The sequence below is a fragment of the Nanorana parkeri genome, unplaced genomic scaffold, assembly GCF_000935625.1.
Source record: "Nanorana parkeri isolate BGI_ZX_2015 unplaced genomic scaffold, ASM93562v1 scaffold195, whole genome shotgun sequence".
NCBI lineage: Eukaryota > Metazoa > Chordata > Amphibia > Anura > Dicroglossidae > Nanorana > Nanorana parkeri.
In genome coordinates, this window is record NW_017306463.1 from 490,496 (window position 1) to 508,566 (window position 18,071).

At 41.1% G+C, this 18,071-nt stretch overlaps 1 protein-coding gene across 4 annotated transcripts in view; it reads right to left on the bottom strand.

Moving 5' to 3' along the window:
• CMIP (c-Maf inducing protein) overlaps window positions 1-18,071 on the bottom strand; it is a 172,491-nt gene that overhangs the window by 81,158 nt on the left and 73,262 nt on the right. For all 4 annotated transcript variants that reach the window (XM_018555411.1, XM_018555410.1, XM_018555409.1 and 1 more), the window contains exons 2-3: window positions 16,204-16,329; window positions 2,682-2,732 (exon numbers count right to left, since the gene is read on the bottom strand). In XM_018555411.1, coding sequence (XP_018410913.1) covers window positions 2,682-2,732; window positions 16,204-16,329 — 177 coding nt within the window. The remainder of the gene's footprint in view (window positions 1-2,681; window positions 2,733-16,203; window positions 16,330-18,071) is intronic.

The following is an 18,071-nucleotide window of genomic DNA, read 5'->3' on the forward strand; positions in this document are numbered from 1 at the left end:
TATATATATATATATATAAGACTATTCCCTGTTATGGAGGATTCCAGGAAAGGAAGTGATACATCTATTTCTTACTGATTCGGTTCCTCTACAGTCCTTACCATGAGGTTTACTAAACAAAAACCTGGGTAAAGATCTCATCTTTATTCCACTAGGCAGCTGCAGAAGCAAGGGAGAATGGGTTCCACAGCCCATGCAGTTCCTGACAAGACCATAACTGCATTGCTTCTGCAATCTAAGGATATCAGTTTTTTTTCTATATAGTGGGCCACACACCTATAACCTGCCTTGTGAGAAAAGAAGCCATTGAGAAGCAGAGCAGGCCCTTTTAAACTCTTTACTTTCTGCCCTAAATTGCTAGGCTGGGGCATTCTTGTGGTAGCTGCCAAGGAGCAGGAACAGGGAAAAAAGGTCAGAGCCTTCAGTCACACAAATTAATGTTACCAAACATATAGGCTCAGAGTATTCCACCCAATACACGGCCACTCAGCCCCTCTACTTATCTGACAAAGTTCTCTTAGGACCTGAATAGTACTTACTAGCTCTTCCTAGATGCCTTGCTTTCCATACCTGCCTTTACCAACTAGTCATAAATCCTTTCACACCAGACAAGGTTCAGTTTAGGTGCCATCACAGTGTGGCCAGGGTGGTCAGCAGTGAAAGAGAAAGCCAGGATGAGGTGCTCCTGATAGAACTGCTTGCCCCGCACATAATGGTCTGCCCAGTCTTAGAACTAGTCCCTTTTTCCCATGGAACTCCAACATGCACCATAAATAGAAAAAAATCCCAAGATGAGAAAAGAATTGAGGCCACCTTAGTGACTTCATAATAAAAGAAAAGCCAGACCTTCCCTTCCATAGTAAAGGATCTTCCTGTCTATGGGTAGCCCAATCTCACCACATAGGGCTGGCTGAGATCTTCAGAACCGGTTATGCAACTTTTATTTAGGATACGGAAAAACAAAACCCTTTCTGATGTCTAAATGGGCACAAGGAAACAGTGAGCCACCCTCTCTACCACACACATGCTTCAACCTTCTCATCTCAAAAACCTTGTTATTATATTTAACATCCATGTGAGCAAGCCAGGAAGTGATGTAAGTTTTGGCACCGCAAGAAAATGTTGATAGATTCTAAGGCTGCATCACTGCAACTCTGTGTGAGTTTACGCAACCAATTTATTCAGATTTTTGCTGAAAGTAAAAAACTGTGCATCCAAATCATTTAAGCACCAAATGCTAATTAATGTGCATGTTTAGTAGATACAGTTCAGGTTGGACAGGTTTTTATTTTTGTTTTTTTATTCAATTCTTTGTTCTTTTCCCAATAGCTTAAATTTATTTTTAAAGAAAATAAAGCACACAAATGTATTTTTATGCCATAATTGTGTTGTACACAATTCATTTTGAGCTTATATAAATATACACATACCTATATACAATTCAAAAAAGAAAACCTATCACTTATCAAATTCAAAGGAGATTATAAAAATAAAAGAAGAACTCCAGCCAAACCGTATGTTTTAGTTTTGAACAGAGCAGGGAAGTGTTAGAAAAAGAAATAATGATATTCCTTTATTGCACAACTACTGCATGGATCAGAATGGGACCAAGTGCTACATGCATTTGGCCCCAGGGCGATTAAACAATTAAGATTACTTTAAAATCATTACAAATTAAGCTGCAGTGAAATGGTTTCTTTAAGTAGATGTATGGTGGCTCTGCTTGTGTTTTGGATGGGCAACCATTCTCTCCGCTGACTTGCAAATTTAGTAAAAATGAAGGCGGCACTATGTGCAACACGATTTCCCCATTCTCTACACTCAATTTGAGTTCAGCAGACATCACTGTTGTCACCACTTCCTTTCAAGCTAAATCTGTGGTTACTGCAAATCCAGTAAACTGCCACCCTACATAGCTTCGGAGAGTGCCCCAGAAGCCCTAAAACCAAGAGTGCTTTATACCAACCAGATGTAAGAAGATTTGGCTCTGGCCTGCTGATTCCTTCACCATACTATTGTTCAATTAATTGACCTTCCAAGAATTGGTAGGTATTTGCATAATGTTTAAGATCTCCAAGGACACGTTAAAAGAAAGCTAAAGCTTGCAAAAGTACCTGTAGGCCTCTCCTTTTACGTCCAGGTGGCATTTTCTTGGGTTACATTTACCACATGTATTTTGCAAAGCAGAGACTGGCCAGAGAGGAATCACTTTTATACAAATGACCAGCTTGAACATGTATTGCAGTATTAAAAAAACAAGAGTCCCTGTTTTTATGCAAAAGTTTCATGGAAACACATAAGGGCATATAGGAATGTGCAGAGGGTTAATTCAGACCCTTCAGTATTAGCTTGGTGTCAGACCCCTCCAGCAACTAATACGTTACGTATATTTAAGCTATTTAGATTTAAGCAAAGGTAGTTCTGAAGTAACCAAGGTACACTTTAACGGCCTTACATGTAGTTACTGACTCCTCTGAGGGTCACTCTACAACATTTTAATTAAATGTAATTATTAACCTGTGAATTACCTAGGCACTTAATTAAAATGCAGCACGCTTTACTGGACCTTGAGTGTCCATGACCCACCATTGGCAGTACTGAATACATCAATTCACAATGAAGTTTTTATGTTGGCCTTTACAACCATTTTATGCTTATATAAGCAGAGAATTATTACTTACCTTCCACTGCAAGGAGTGAAACCACTGATCTCTCAGATAGCTGTTTGCAGCCTGTAAAGAAAAAACAGGTATTAGATGGTACAATGAAGAACACAAAAAAAATTCCAAGATGAGAAACATGTGTCCAAGTTCATGTCCATGCAGCAAGTCATCATCGAAGTATACATGTCAAGAAAGAGATACGGAGACTGCCATTGCTGGATTCCTTTTAAATATGCAAGTTGCCTGGTTGTGTCTGGGTTTAACACTTCAGTCACAAACAGGGAACAACCATGCAGCAAATAAAATAATTACTTTCTGTACTTGTTCCAGGTCAGTGAATCAGAAAGTACTGAGCCCAAAGAGCCAACATAAACAGTTAATAAACCAGGGTTTTCAGATGTAGAGGTCAGATAGTCAGCTTCTTTATCACAGAACAATTACAGGCGAGGCCCTGGATTCAAATATTCAGATCGGTCAAAACATGATCAATCACAATGGCTACGTTGAGATAACGCTCAACAAAAATAGGACGTTCCACATACAGAATTGAAGATATACACATATATACTACAGCCCAATGAGAGCACCAAACAAGACTGTACAAGAGTCCAAAAATGTTTAATAATGGAATGGGCTCATAAATGACAATACAGAACAATCAACGTGTTTCTGCATTTATGCAGACAGTCTGTGTAAATTACAGGCTGCTGTGTATAGTAGGAACTACTATGTAGGCCTTGGAAAACTACATTTCCCACAATGCTATGCTTTGGGCTTTAAGGATAGTGCGCCTACCGGTACTTGGATGCCCTGGGACTTGAACTATATACATTGGCCGTGGATGTCACTACAGAACCTCAGAGTAAATATAGGGTAGGGCAGTGGAAGGTGATAGCTGAAGTAGAAAAAGAGGAATACAGGAAATGTAGCAAAACGTCGAGGGCCAGCAGGAGACAAAGGAGTGTCTACTAAACACGGCAAAAGGTCAGGGCAGGTAGTAGACAAGCAAGAATTCAACATGTAGCTGAAGGTCAGTCCAGAAACAAAAAACACAGGAGTGCACTTTATGAGGTGCATGCTGATTATGTTTAAATACAGCACCTCCATGGACAAAGGCTAATCCCAGCAGAGGGCATGAGGCAGATACATTACTCCACAGCTAAGAAGCAAGACTGCAGCCAACCTACTTCCAGGGCGGAAGGAGCGAAGGAGTCACAGGTTGTCTCCATGTACCTCCTATGACACAAGCCACCTCTGTAATCACAATCAATTCATATTTATTTCCTGGAATCTCCTCTCCGGTAAATATCATATCTTCCTGCTATGGACACATTAGTGGCTTCCAGGCAGGCAGGCTTGGTGTGGTGTACAAATAACAATGGCTCTTTAGTATCTGCTTCCTGCAGTGTATGTCAATATTTGCTGCGTGCTGGGTACACATTTAATCAGGGCAGCAAAGTCTGTTATTGAAAATGAACAATACTTTTTTTTTTTTCCTTCTTTCAGCAGCTTAATTGATGAGGGAACAGCATCTCCAGTCACAGGTTCGCATTATAAACTGGGGCTCAGAAATAGAAGTGGCCAAATGATAAGTAAACCGGCAGGTTTGCCAAGGGTGAGTTTATTTTGCCTTTTGACCTTTTATTGTGTTTACCCTGAAGTACCTGTCAAAGAATTGCAGGGCTGTGTGGAGAGACTGAGATATTGCACCTGTTGTGTATACAGTACAGGCAGCCATTTTGTTCTCTGAACTCATGGCACCTACAAACATTGGATGACTGTAGCCTGATTCAGCAATTAAAGCTGAAAACTAGGCACACATTTAAATACACATATGAAATACATATAAAAAGGAACAGTTCTGCCGTCCATAGTATTTGTATGTCAGCCAATCCGGTCCCGAGATTTACAAAGCACAGCCATATGCATGGCATCACAAAGTGTATCTATGGTCAAAAACGAAAAATAAATATGTATTTCTATATTGAATTTCCATATGTTCTATCCCCCTCCTAATAACCGTATTGATCTGGAAGTTTGTAAACTTACTTACTGAAGATGCCCATGGGATCTACTTCCTCAATGCACTGACACAATTTCACTCAGCCCTGTGAATACACATTTCCTGGTGTCAGCACTCTCAAAGAGCATGCCATCAGAACTAGATGTGCACCGAAATGGACATTTCAAAACCGAAATGAAACCAAAATAAAAGAAATTGTCAGGCCGAAACCGAAAATGTTTTTAAAATTTTTATTATTTTATTTGTATTTATTTTTTAAACTTTTATTTTTTTATTTATTAATTCATTTTTTATTAAATATATTTTACTTTACTTTTATGGGCTTCGGGGAAATATTAGGGGTCTAAACAGATCCCTGATATTTCCCTTTTAAAATAGAAAAAGAGACACAAAGTCCTCAATCTCTTTTTCTGCAGCCCCTGATATCAATGAACAGGAATCCTCTATGAGTGTTCCTGTTCATTCATAACTTGAGAACAGAGTATGTTTACTATATCCACAATCATGAATAAACAGGAGGAGATGTAGATCACTTCCCATTCATTCATAATTGAGGATATAGTCAACATGCCATGTCCTCAATTATCTACAAACACCCCGCGATCACTGATCGCTGAGTGTGTGTACCTTGCTTTTCTCTCTGACACGCTGTCACAGGAGGCTGATCGAGCTCAGCCTCCCCCGACAGCACCTGCTGTCTCCACCCACACCGCTCTGCCGAAATGTGATAGGAGGCCGAGCGGTGTGGGAGGAGAGACGCTGGCCGCTCACAGCGCTCTCCTCCCGCAGCGCTCGGCCAGCTGTCACAGTTTCCCTCCTTTCCGCTGGGACACAGAGCAGCGCCAAGCGGGGAGGAAAGAAAGCAGGGATGTGTCGATGTATCAGCACAAAAATGGCACTTTAGCCAAAAGTGCAATTTTAGGCCGATATGTTTCAGCGGCTGATATATCGGTGCATCCCTAACCAGAGCAGAGTAACATTATCACTGCTTACAGAAAGAAATGCATGATGGGATTAGAGATGGGAAGGACTGCAAAAAAAAATGGAAACATTGGGGGGGAAAATCAAGTTTTTTTCTGTTTTTTCAAAAGTCGTTTGTTTTTTTCCGGAAAAATTTAAATAATGAAAAAAAAAGTGTGGAATATGTTCTTTTACAATGATAAATTAGTATATCTATGACATTGTATTCATACTACATGACATGAAGACTTTGATGAAAGATTTCCGAGACTTTATGTAAAGTCTTAAATGATTGCACATTCTCTCAGCTGAAGACAAGCAAATCCGGGAATACAATTCAACTAACACTGTACTTCTCGATGCAGTTCTCAAACTCAAAAAGAAATATGCATTTCTGCCACTAGGGGCACTGCCGAGGAACGGTTCCAGTTTAGTTAGCTCGTGGGCTCTATCTTGTCCTTCCGACAGTTGGGTGATTGTTGGTATGATAGTAGATGATCGTTTCTGTCCTCTCAGGCCTTAATTGACAGGTTAGAGGGTACATTTGTCTAACAAATCAGTTTTATCTGTATAACCTTTAAAAGATTCCTAATAATGTTCTCCCCCATCACATTAAGTTTACCTAGAGTCTGCTCAGTAAATTGTTTTTATTCCTCCTCTCAGTGAATTAGTGAGACCAACATCTAGAGAGTTTGGAAAAAAATAAATATTTTTTCTGAAAATTTAAATTTTTTCGCGGAAAAAAAAAAAAAGATTTTTTTTTTCTCATGGCTTTAAAATTTCTGGAAATTCTACATCTCTAGAAGGGAAATGTAATCTTGAGAAATGGGGATTGCATCACATCAAGCAGCAGGGAAAGAGATGCAAAGCACACTGGGAATCCAGGAAGTTGGTGAAAGTGATGGGCAGACAGAAGGCAGCGCTCCCTACAAAAGATTTTTTTTCAAGCAAGCTTTGATTACATTATCAAAGCCAACTCTCGTATGTGTTCCTATTACAATGCCGATGTTATAACAGGATAGTATATGCTGGGACTTTACAACTTCAAGAGTAAAAGTAGTATTCAAATCTTGCATCAAAATGCAAGCGCTCTCTTTAAATGCATTACATTTCCTCAATAAATTAATTAATTTTCAAGCACTCTTTTTTTTTTTAAACCCATAATTTACCTTTATTAGATTTACACAAGTCACTCCCTAAAAAAAAAAAAAAAGAAGAAGACTAGAGGCCACCACCTAAAATTAGTGAAGAAAATATTTAACCACAAAGGGCGTATTGGTTTCTTTTCAGTTAGAGCAGTTACATTTTGTAAACTCTCTGCAAGCTGTGGTATCCGCAGAGAGAACTGATTCATTCAAAATTCATTTAGATACCTCCCTCAGAGGTACAGGTACTCTTAAAGACTAGACCACACAGGGACTGATATATACACACACACGCGCACACAAACACACACACAAAAGGTTGAACTGGATGGACCCGTGTCTTTATTTAACCTCAAATACTATGTAGCTATATTACTCTTCGGGGTGCATCGCTCTCACCTGTCTTCCACACATTGTCTGTCATTCACATCTATGGATGTGCCTACAAGTCCCATGATCCCTCACATATGCACTGCTAATGCGCAATGAAAGTCACAGAGTTTCTGCTGATCCCTCCGCCCCCATGTCAATCACAGTCATGTGGCAGGAAAGGCGGGCTGGTAACACATCCTCTTGTGCAGGAAAGTCACTTTGTCACGTGTGTGTGTGCTGATCTGCAGACCACGGTGGGGGATCATGAGACATACAGGTGACACTGGCAGCAGAAAGAGTAGACATACAGTCATTTAAGTAACAGTGGCTGTGTAATAAGAGTTTGTTTTTTAATGGGTTTAATAACACTTTAAAGGAACAGAGTAGTGTCCTCTCTACAATCCCAACCGCCTCACGTATCACTTGCCCCTTCCTTCTAGACTGTAAGCCCTTATGGGCAGGGCCCTCCTTACCATCTTGTCTTGAATTGTATTTTTATTGTAATGTCTTCCCTATATTGTAAAGCGCTGCGCAAACTGTTGGTGCTATGTAAATCCTGTATAATAATAATAATAATAAATAAATAATAACAACCTGCTGAATGGAAAGTGCTATAAAAATCCTAAATAATAATAATAACCTGCTGAATGGAAAGTGCTATAAAAATCCTAAATAATAATAATAACCTGCTGAATGGAAAGTGAACGAGCAGCAGCAGACTGATGAGGTCATCCCTCAAAACTCTACCACTGCAAGGTTGGACTGCGGAATAAACATGATTATGGGCTACCTACTGTACATGTGTAGGCTATGCTGGACTCATTGTTCTCCGGACAAGGAATAAAAAATTCCATCCTGGAAATTCATTGTTTATTGGGATACATCTAGCACAGGAGCAATACAAAAGTATGTCCACCTGGAGCGTGCGTGAATCTTTATGCCACCATTATACTACAGAACACCTGTGCACGGGTTTGATCTTCCAGCTATTGTGTAATCTTTGTCTATACCAGTGGTTATCAACTTGCAAGGTGTACGGAGCCTCAACTGTGACCCCTGACAGCTCCAAAGGGCTGCACATAGTCTTCTATCATATACTACAGATTATCAGAGACTTTAGATATACCACGGGAGACAATTAGAGACCGCAGACAAGCAACTGAGGTGGTTAGAGACTTGAGACACACTGCAGGAAATGGCAAGAGACTGTGGACATGATACATGAGACTACTAGAGGCCACTAACATCAAAGCCTCTTTACAAATGAATGCTTCCATGACTGCTTTGGTCTACAAAGTGCCGCACAGGAAGTACCAAACGGCTGCATGTGGCTCTTGGGCCGCAGGTTGGGCACGAGGGTTCTGTACTGTTAAATGGTGTGGGCATTTCAGGGATTAAACCTAACAAAGTGTTTTTAATTTGAGTAACGATGCTTATTGGTTGGACTACCCACCGGCAACAAATGCTGTGATTTCCACCCACTCTCATCCACTCCACCTACCAATCCATCAACTCCACCCTTTCCACCCACCAGGCAGGTCTCATAACTGTAGGCTCTACATGATAAAAAGGAACTAATGGGGGGTGGGGGGCAATCCACTAGAGTACAAAATATGGCCCATCATTTTGATATCCTGCTGAAAAAGTGAGCTGCTTGGTTGTTATGGCTGAAACCAAGTTTGCTTGTCAGAATTTCTGACTTCTATTGCTGCTTGCTTGTTCCAGGTCTGTAAATTTAAAAAATATTCCTCCCAAAAACTAGAGTTTTCAGATGCTTGTCAACAATGGCAGCCTACACCTTTCTCTCATGGCGTATGTCATTTAATGGGACTGATCGTTGGAGCTGTATAAATCCTGTATAGTAATAAATAATGGTAATGAATCAGCCCCGATGTGTTCTAATTTTGGTTGTCTGAGTAACAAACAGGTTTTAAAAATACGCAGACACGCAACTCTTAACGGAAGCTTTTGTGACCAACAGTCTCAACACTAAAATAAACCATAAATAACATATTGATAGTCTTTATGGGCCTTAGGGCCCAGTCACACAGTCTTGTGCGTTCTGGTGCTATTCGAGCCCGGAACAAACTGGATCACGTAGTTCAAGCTGGGCACCTTTCTGGGGCGGGAGGGGGCATGTTGTTGCCATTCACGTCAATGGCACCACAGACAAGCCCCCATCCGAAGTGCAATCGCCCTCACCTGGAAGCGAGGTACAGGCATGCCCTCCGTTCCGGTGCAGTGTGATCTGAAAAAATAGTACATGCATTTTTTCAGAAAGCACTACACTGGAACGGAGGGCATTCCTGTACCTTGCATTCCGGTGCAGGCGATCGCACTTCGGATGGGCGGCGTGTCTACAATGCCATTGACATGAATGGCAGGAACCAGCCCCCTTCTGCCCCAGAATGCTGCCTGGGCTCGAACCGCACTGATATGTTATGACTGGGCCCTTTAAGTCAAGCAAAACAAATGGCAAACGCACTCATCAATTCGTTACCAGCTTTAGTTTATCTAAACCTCTGCTTTTAACCCTAGTGGTTAGACAGGTTTTTTTGCATGCTGGCTGGTGAGTGTGCCTGGAAAAATGTTGCTGTTTTTGCTGGGCCCTTAAAGTGACACTAAACTCAGGAGTTAAATCTTAAAAATGCATTTAAGGACCCTAACTATTAACAAAAATATATCTTATTTGTGTATCACTCAGCTGTAGATCCTCAAATCATCTCTGGATTCACGCTGACACTGAAGAAGGGGGATGTACTGTAGCACAAGCTGAAAGAACTGGGCAGGGATGACAACACTGCATGTGTTTCAGTGCAACAGGGGGCAGCGTTGTCAGCTCACTACAATAAGATTGGAGGCTGTTGCATTTCCTGTAGATCAACAGGTACATTAGGTGTTGACTTACAGGACTTAAAGGATCTGCTACTAACGGCTTGGTGCCAGATACCACAGCATAACTTCAGAGGTCCAGTGGAGTCAATGCCACAATGGAACCTACTCAATATTAGGCAGGTGGTCATAATGTCATGGCCGATCGGTGTATAAAAAAATAGAGATATATTATATTATATATATTTTTTTCCAAACATAAAATGTATTAATATCTATCACATAACAAAAACAAAACATGCCCCTGCTGTGCAATTCATCTCATTATATCAGGTTTTATTTGCCTAGTAACATATACATCACAATGAAGTCCTTTTGGCGCTTTTGTATCCTTTAAAATCAACAAGGTAATAACTGGTATTCCATTTGAAGGGAGATTCCCCCCTTTCACAGCAAAGCAAGGGCCGTGAAAGATGATCCTGTGTGAACACACAGTGAAGCTGTATATGTCATGTAACACAACGATTATCTCACTTATGACGCCTTGCCAATGGCTGCGAAGCCAAGTTCCCTATTATATGCCACAGCACAACTCACATAACAGCCATTAATATTGTACAAGGCCACTGCTTCCATTAAAGGCAGCACATGATGAATTGACGCTGGGAGGCGTGTGTACAAATGGCTCTTTATGTGTAAACTAAACAACAGCGCAGGCAATTAGCAGACTTTAATGCTCAGGGAGAGATTTATCACCTGGGCAGGAGAGAAGCATTGTCATTTTTTTTTTTTTACTGATGCTAGCAGGCGTTGCTCATTAGGTGTCAATTGTGCTGAATGGGGAACATTGGGATTTTCCAGGCAGTAAAGCCCCAATCTGCTCGATCCCAGGCTTTCCCCTAGTCAGTGCAGAAAAAGCCAACAATTCAAGGCTTTTACTGAGTACAAGCCAGGAGTTAATACAGGACCCTTATAAATACTATCGTCATGCTGCATTTGTTTGCATCAAAGCATAACACGGGCTTTTGTCCAAGGACCATTTAAAAGCATAGGCAGTGAGGAGCAGCTCAGTGTAACAAAGTAGACAGATAAAAAAAAATTAGACTGGTGACACGATCGGATGTTTTTGGTATTTTGTTACACTTATAAAAAGTAACAGTCACTGCAAAGGAAGCGGCTAGATGAGTGTGGAATATATTGACAACAATGCAGTTAAAAAGGCATGTAAACCAGTCACCGGTATACAATCTCATATAGGCTGATTTAACATGTTATGTTAAAAGTCATTATTCATACTTAAAATCTGCAGCTTTCAAGACACTACAGTACTAGCTTGGCTATGCAAAATGACAGTGTCTCTGCAAAGGGCATCCTTCACCCACCATACTTGGCTTACCTGGGTTTCCTCGTAGCTCCTTGCTCCTCCTTAGCCAACACTGAAATCAGCAGAGTCGCCAAACTGGGGAAACCTTAATGTCACTCCCCCAGCAAAGTATTAAAGAAGCATTTCCATCACACACCATACCAGTATACCCCTTAGATCGGGTGCTGGAACAACTGTAATGCATAAGAAATATATGTTGACAGCACACCTTGTTTTAAAGCTTCTCTTTATTGACGTTCGTTCAGCGTATTAAGAGAGATGGCAATGTTTCAGAACATCGCAGGGTTCCAAAAGGCAGGCAAAGTGACATGCTGTCTGATGTAGGGGCGACGCATGGTTACGAAACGTTGCAATCACTCTTGATACACTAAATAAACATCAATAAAGCCAAGTTTTGAAGCAGAAGGTGCGCTGACAACTTATCTTCCCAATCCCCCAGTAATGCGACGCTGCTTAGGCCTGGTGATCGGCTGCTAGGCTGAGGCACTGTCAAAGGGGAGCAGGTCACGTACTCCCCCATACCCAGGCATTGGAAGGAGAGAAGCTGCAAGGGAGCGAAGGCAAGGGGGGCCAACCTACAAATCGCTAAGTTTAAGAAAGAAAAAAATGCAAGTCACATTATATAAACCAAAATAAGGCTCCTCAATGTAAAAAACTGTAACAGAAATCTAAAAAATTCTTACCTTTTCTGCAGAACTTGCTCCCTGGTCACACAACCAAATGCCTAGGCACGCAGAGACTCCAATTCTACCCTTCAGAGATCATGTGACTGAACCCGAAGGCAAGTTTTACATGGGCAGCTGCCGTGGGACCCCAGGATAGCAGAAGTTTCTGCAGCATAGGCAAGGATTTCAGGATGCTCTTATTATGGGGCGAGGATCTGTAATGTAAGGCTTCCCCAGAGGGCGATAACTAAAATTTCCAACCGGAGGACGTTCTTATCTTCCCACACAAAGATTTTCCAACTTGTTATGAACAGATGGGAGCTGTGCAGCAGTGTTAAACTATCCAATATGTAAAAGTTTGTGATTCATATCTCAAAACTGGGGCCATAAGGCTCTACAGAAAACAAATCTAAGTAATATTCTCATTTTAAGATTTCAGATTATGAAATAAACAGGGACAGACCTAATCCCATAAAAGTAAACACATAAATACAATGCGAGCACAGGCGCTGTACACCATCAGCTACTGTATCTTCATTGTGCATTACCAGGGCTTCTCTCATGTTTGTTTTTCCATCTGGTTACCTTCTGATTATTAAGAACAGAAGGGGGAAAAAGGCACCACGTGTGTGTGCAAAACATTTACACAGGAAAAATGAGCGCAGCAATAATACCTTCTGGAGTCGAAGTTTGTTTAACCCTTTTCAGTCTGTAGCATATGAGCCATAGGCTTAAAGGTTCACAAGAAGAATAGAGAAATTACAGAAATGTTATAGGGCCCATTCACAGCTATGTGCACGATGGCCAGGGCTTGAAACATTTTAGGGTGTCTCGCCAGTCAGCATGACCGGACTATAGCTTTGCAATTTATGCTAACATTTTTTTGGGTTTGGGAACAGATAAAGCTTTCTTTTGGTGGTATTTTATTTGTTACTCTATAATTAAAAAAAGTACCGTAAATGTAAAAAAAAAAAAGGTTTCCCTACATTATGTTATAAAACATCTATTCTTACACATATTTTTGGTAAAGCAAAAAATGTGGGGTCATGTCGGGTAAATAGACCAAACATGTCAAGCCTTAAAATTGCGTGCACCCGCAAAAATCGACCACACTGAAAATTGGCCACAGGCGACACTTAAAAACGCTTTTATTGCTCATCAGTTTAGTGTTATCAGTAATTAAAGTCCCTAAAATTATAACTCACACTCCGACGTTCGCGGTGATATGTAACATGTGCGGCACAATAGGCGCAATTGTCGTTTTCGCACGTAGGCGCACCCAACACATATCTGCGTGTGTATGTGGGGGGCGGGGGACTTAAAAAAATGTTTTTTGTTTTTTTTTTAAATGTTATGCTTCTTTAATTTTTGTATTACTGTTTTTTTTTTTACACAACTTTCTTAGTATCACATAGAGGAATAAGAAGCCCCCTATGTGATAGCCAATTTACATGACTGGTCCTCTTTATGGAGACATCAGGGGTCTCCAAGATCCCTAATGTCACCTAGGGACACCCAGAGAAGCAGAGATATGCTTCATCAGCTTCTGTAGCTGGAGAATGACACTGAATGCAGGAAGTATACATCACATCCTGAGTTCGGGGACTGAGAGGAGATCAAAGGAGATCAAAGGGAGATCGTGTACCGAACTCCTTTCCGCATCGAATCTCGGGACCGGCAGTGACAGCTGCTCCGGCCGTATCGAATCTCGGGACCGGCAGTGACAGCTGCTCCTATACAAGCGATCGGGCATCTCTAGAGACGCCTGATCGCTTGAATGTAAAGCTCCGGGCCAGCCATGTAATTACAACGACCGGCCGGGAAGCTGCTCGTCGGGATCCACCGTCCTCTCGTCACAGACGAGGGGATTTTTCAAGCCCGGACGATGACTAATGTGAAATAGCGTCCACACCACACCAAGAAGTACAGGGAGAGTAAAATGTACTCTTCTCAATACTTAGAAACAGTGTGTGACACTGCAGGTGTCCCACGCTGCCTCTATATACCGAGAGCTGAGTGGTCACAAACCGCTGATTGCTCAGCTCACGGTCCTCCCACCACTCCCCATAGGGATTCCCCCTCCCTTCTCTGTTCCCCCAGCACTCATTGGAAGGACAGACAAGGGAGGAGGTGGAGAGCCAGCTGTCAATCAGGCAGCGGGATAGATCCTTAACAATATTGTTAGGATCCTTCCCGGCTTCAGAGTGACTCTGCCGCTATCTGCTGACTTTGGGTTACAGGAGTACATTAGTAAATATACAAGGGATGCACCGATACATCGGCAGCCGAAACATATCGGCCGAAAAGTGCATTTTAGGCTAAATGCCGAAAGTGCAATTTTTCTGCTGATACAGCGGCGCCTCCCTGCTTTCTTTTCTCCCCGCTGGGCGCTGCTCTGTGTCCCAGGGGGGAGGAGAGAAAGTGTCACAGGCGGCCAAGCACTGTGGGAGGAGAGTGCTGTGAGAGGCCGGCGTCTCTCCTCCCCGCACCGATCAGCCTCCCGTCACAGTCCGGCAGAGCGGCAGTGTGGGCGGAGACAGCCTCCTGCGACAGCGTGTCAGGAAGGAGAGCGAGGTACAAACACTCAGTGATCACTGAGTGTTTGTGAATAATTGAGGACATAGTATGGTTACTATATCCTCAATTATGAATGAATGGGAAGTGATCTACATCTCCTCCTGTTCATTCATGATTGTGGATATAGTAAACATACTATGTCCTCATGTTATGAATGAACAGGAACGCTCAGTATAGAGGATTCCTGTTCATTTATAACAGGGGCTGCAGTAAAAGAGATTGAGAACTCTTGTGTTCTCAATCTCTTTTTCTATTTTAAAAGGGAAATATCAGGGGTCTGTTTAGAACCCTAATATTTACCCAAAGCCCCTAAAAGTAAAAAAATACAAATATTTAATTTAAAAAAATGAATACAAATTAAAAAGTTTATAAAAAAATAAAATCTTTTTTTTTAAAAAATTGAAAAAAAATTAAAATAAACATTTTAGGTATCGGCCTGAATTTTTTAAATTTCCGTTTCATTTCGGTTTTGAAATTTCCATTTCGGTGCACCTCTAAAATATACTCCTTTGACCTAAAAGAGGACTACAGGCACAGAAAGTTAAGCTTTAGAGCAAGTCAATGCATGTATTCTTCATTACAGGCGTTAATGTGCGATGAGGAGCCGGAGCTTCTGTTTACTTCACATGTGCGCTTTAGGGTGCCAGTGAAAATAAATACAAAGCGCATTGTCATACCACACATCAACACGCATGTTAAAGGGAAACCGTTATGAGAGATTCATGGAAGCTGCCATTCCCTAACTCTATTTTGAGAATGTTCGTTCCATGGCTGTCATGCTGATGCTTTGATTTCAATGATGTCCGAGTTGCTGACCCAGAACAAGCATAGAGATAAGTAGCTCTGACACTTAATTACAGTATACCTGTTCTAGGGACTGCAACTGAAATAATCGGGCACCTAGCATTTTTAGAAGGAGGCCTGCAATTGGCACCCAAACTTTTTTTTTTTTATGACAGTCACTTTAATGTGTATTTCCACTTTCACAGCCAAATTAGGATAACACCTATTTTATATTTGTTATATGTTCCCATTCCCATATGCTAAAAAATACATTAAAAATGTTTCTTGCAGTTTAAATAGCTTTTACTTGGGTTAGGGTTTTAAATGTTAATTTCTATATGTGCTTCTATTTTTTTTAAATGTTAGGAGGAGCTGTGATGGGTGAGGGGTCTTGTCCATTTAGGCTTGTGCATTGTATGTTAATGAGGCTCATCGGATAAAACACAATCCTCACATTTCAGTCCCAAGACTTTCCATTTGCACAGACATTTATGAAAGGGCTAAGAAAAACCTGGAATCAGCCATCTTCCCTGATTTAACATCTAAAAAGGTAAGACATTTTTTTTAAATGTTATTTTTCAGTATGCTGTGTGAATGGGAACACATAACGAACATATAGAAGGGTTTTCTCAAATTGGACTGCAAGATTGGAAATACACTAACACACTAAAGCAAACACATAGGTGTGATATGGCCCCAAAGAACAAGTCTTTACAGAAGTGATATTTTATTTGTTGAACTCCTGTTTCGAGATTGTTATTAAGAGCCTGTGTCCTCGAAATGTAAATGAATGTCATACCTGGAGTAGGACTGTTCCTCCGGGAAAAGTTAGCTGTAAACAGTATTTTGGAGCATTCTCCCAGGACAGAAGCTGGACATCCTCAATAGAGCTGTATGGCATGCTATTCTCCATGTACCCAGTAGGCTGCGGAAACAAAGTAAAATATGGTTACTTTCCCTTGTAATACCAATGCAAAGCTGGTGATCTGCATACTCTCTAGCAAATGTAGTATTGTATACAAGAATAGCCTCCATTACAAGTATATTATTGTTTAAAATAAGAATCCCCCTTTGGCTAAAATATACCTGCAAAGCTAGCCCTATCCATTGATCTAGCAATACATATGATGCCATCCCTGTCGGATGGTGATGGGCAAAAGTGATCTATATACAGTCAGAATTTCTATCCCAAACAGCGGCAAAGCAGCAGAAATTACACAGGTCTCTGATGCAGCCAACCCCATGCTCATGGGGAACCACAGGGTCTCTCTCCCATTATTTATACATAAGATCATCATTTGAAGCTTCACTCCCAACTGCACAAATAATGATGTGTAGGTGATGATGTGCTGTGTATTTCTGTGGAGAGAATGGAAAGTGCAGTGTTTGAGAAAAGAGGCGTTAGAGATGTAGGGGGTAGAAGTAATGTTTAAGTGGATTCAAGAGCCCTGATTAATTAAAGTAAAAAAAGCACTTAAATCAGATCAATTTATTACTAGCAAAAGGGGGCAGCTCACAAAATAAATATTAAACCCAAAAAATCTCCAGCTAACCAGCATGGGAGCAAAGCCTAAGGTTTTTGTGTTGCATACAATTGCAAATATATGTGAACCCACACTGCCGTGACACGACGCCTCTGCAAAGTGTAGACCTTACTTCAAATATAACAGAGTTCTCAAGTTTTGGATATATAGCAATACATAAAATGACAGCAGGTATGCCTTGGAGGTAATTCCATTACTTCTAAAAAGGTGCAGGGACATACCAGAAGCCCAAGACTGCTCAAAGGCAGCTGTCAACCCCAGTCTATGTCTACACCAAATGCAATAAAGCAAAGTAAGCATGGCACCCACTGAAATCAGTTTCTATCAGGCAAACGTAAGGTGCACGTGGGCAAAAGAGTGAAAGGAATAAAGCAAAAAAGAAAATCCCCAGCACTCTTACTAGGTAATCAACACAAAAACAAAGTCTAAACTGCTCCACTTGCATTAAAACAGAGGCTTTTATTGTATTTCTTCCCCTGTGGTTTCAATTATTTTCTCCGCTCCAGTCCATAACCAGGCCAATTACAGACATCGTCCAAACTGGCCAAGTTGAATCTCAAATGGTTACCTTTAAATAGTTTTAAAAAAAGGTGTGTGTATACAATATATAAAATGTACCCTTTACATTTGGGGGCGGAATCTATCAAAACTGGACAGCAGACAAAATCTGGAGCAGCTGTGCATGGCAACCAACCAATCAGCTTCTCTTTTCAGTTGAGATTTGAAAAGGAAAGAGAGGCTGATTAGTTGCCATGGGCACCTGCTCCAGTTTTTGTCTGCTCCAGTTTTGATAAATTCCCTTCATTGTATATTAACATCAGTCCCAGCCTTCTAAGGAGCTTACAATCTAAGGTCTTTATCTCTTATACATTCATACACACACACACGAGGACCTATTTACACAGGAGCCAATTAACCTTCCAGCATGTAACCGGAGGAAACCCACACAAGCTCAGGGAGAAAAAGCAAACTCAAAATTAGTGTCCAGACTGGGATTCGAACCTGGGACCTCCAGTGCTGGAAGGCAGAAGTGCCATCCATTAAACCACTGTGCTCTTCACATGGAATTTGGTACATGCACGCTTAAGTATATAAAAAATGACTGGGTGCACCAAAAAAAAAA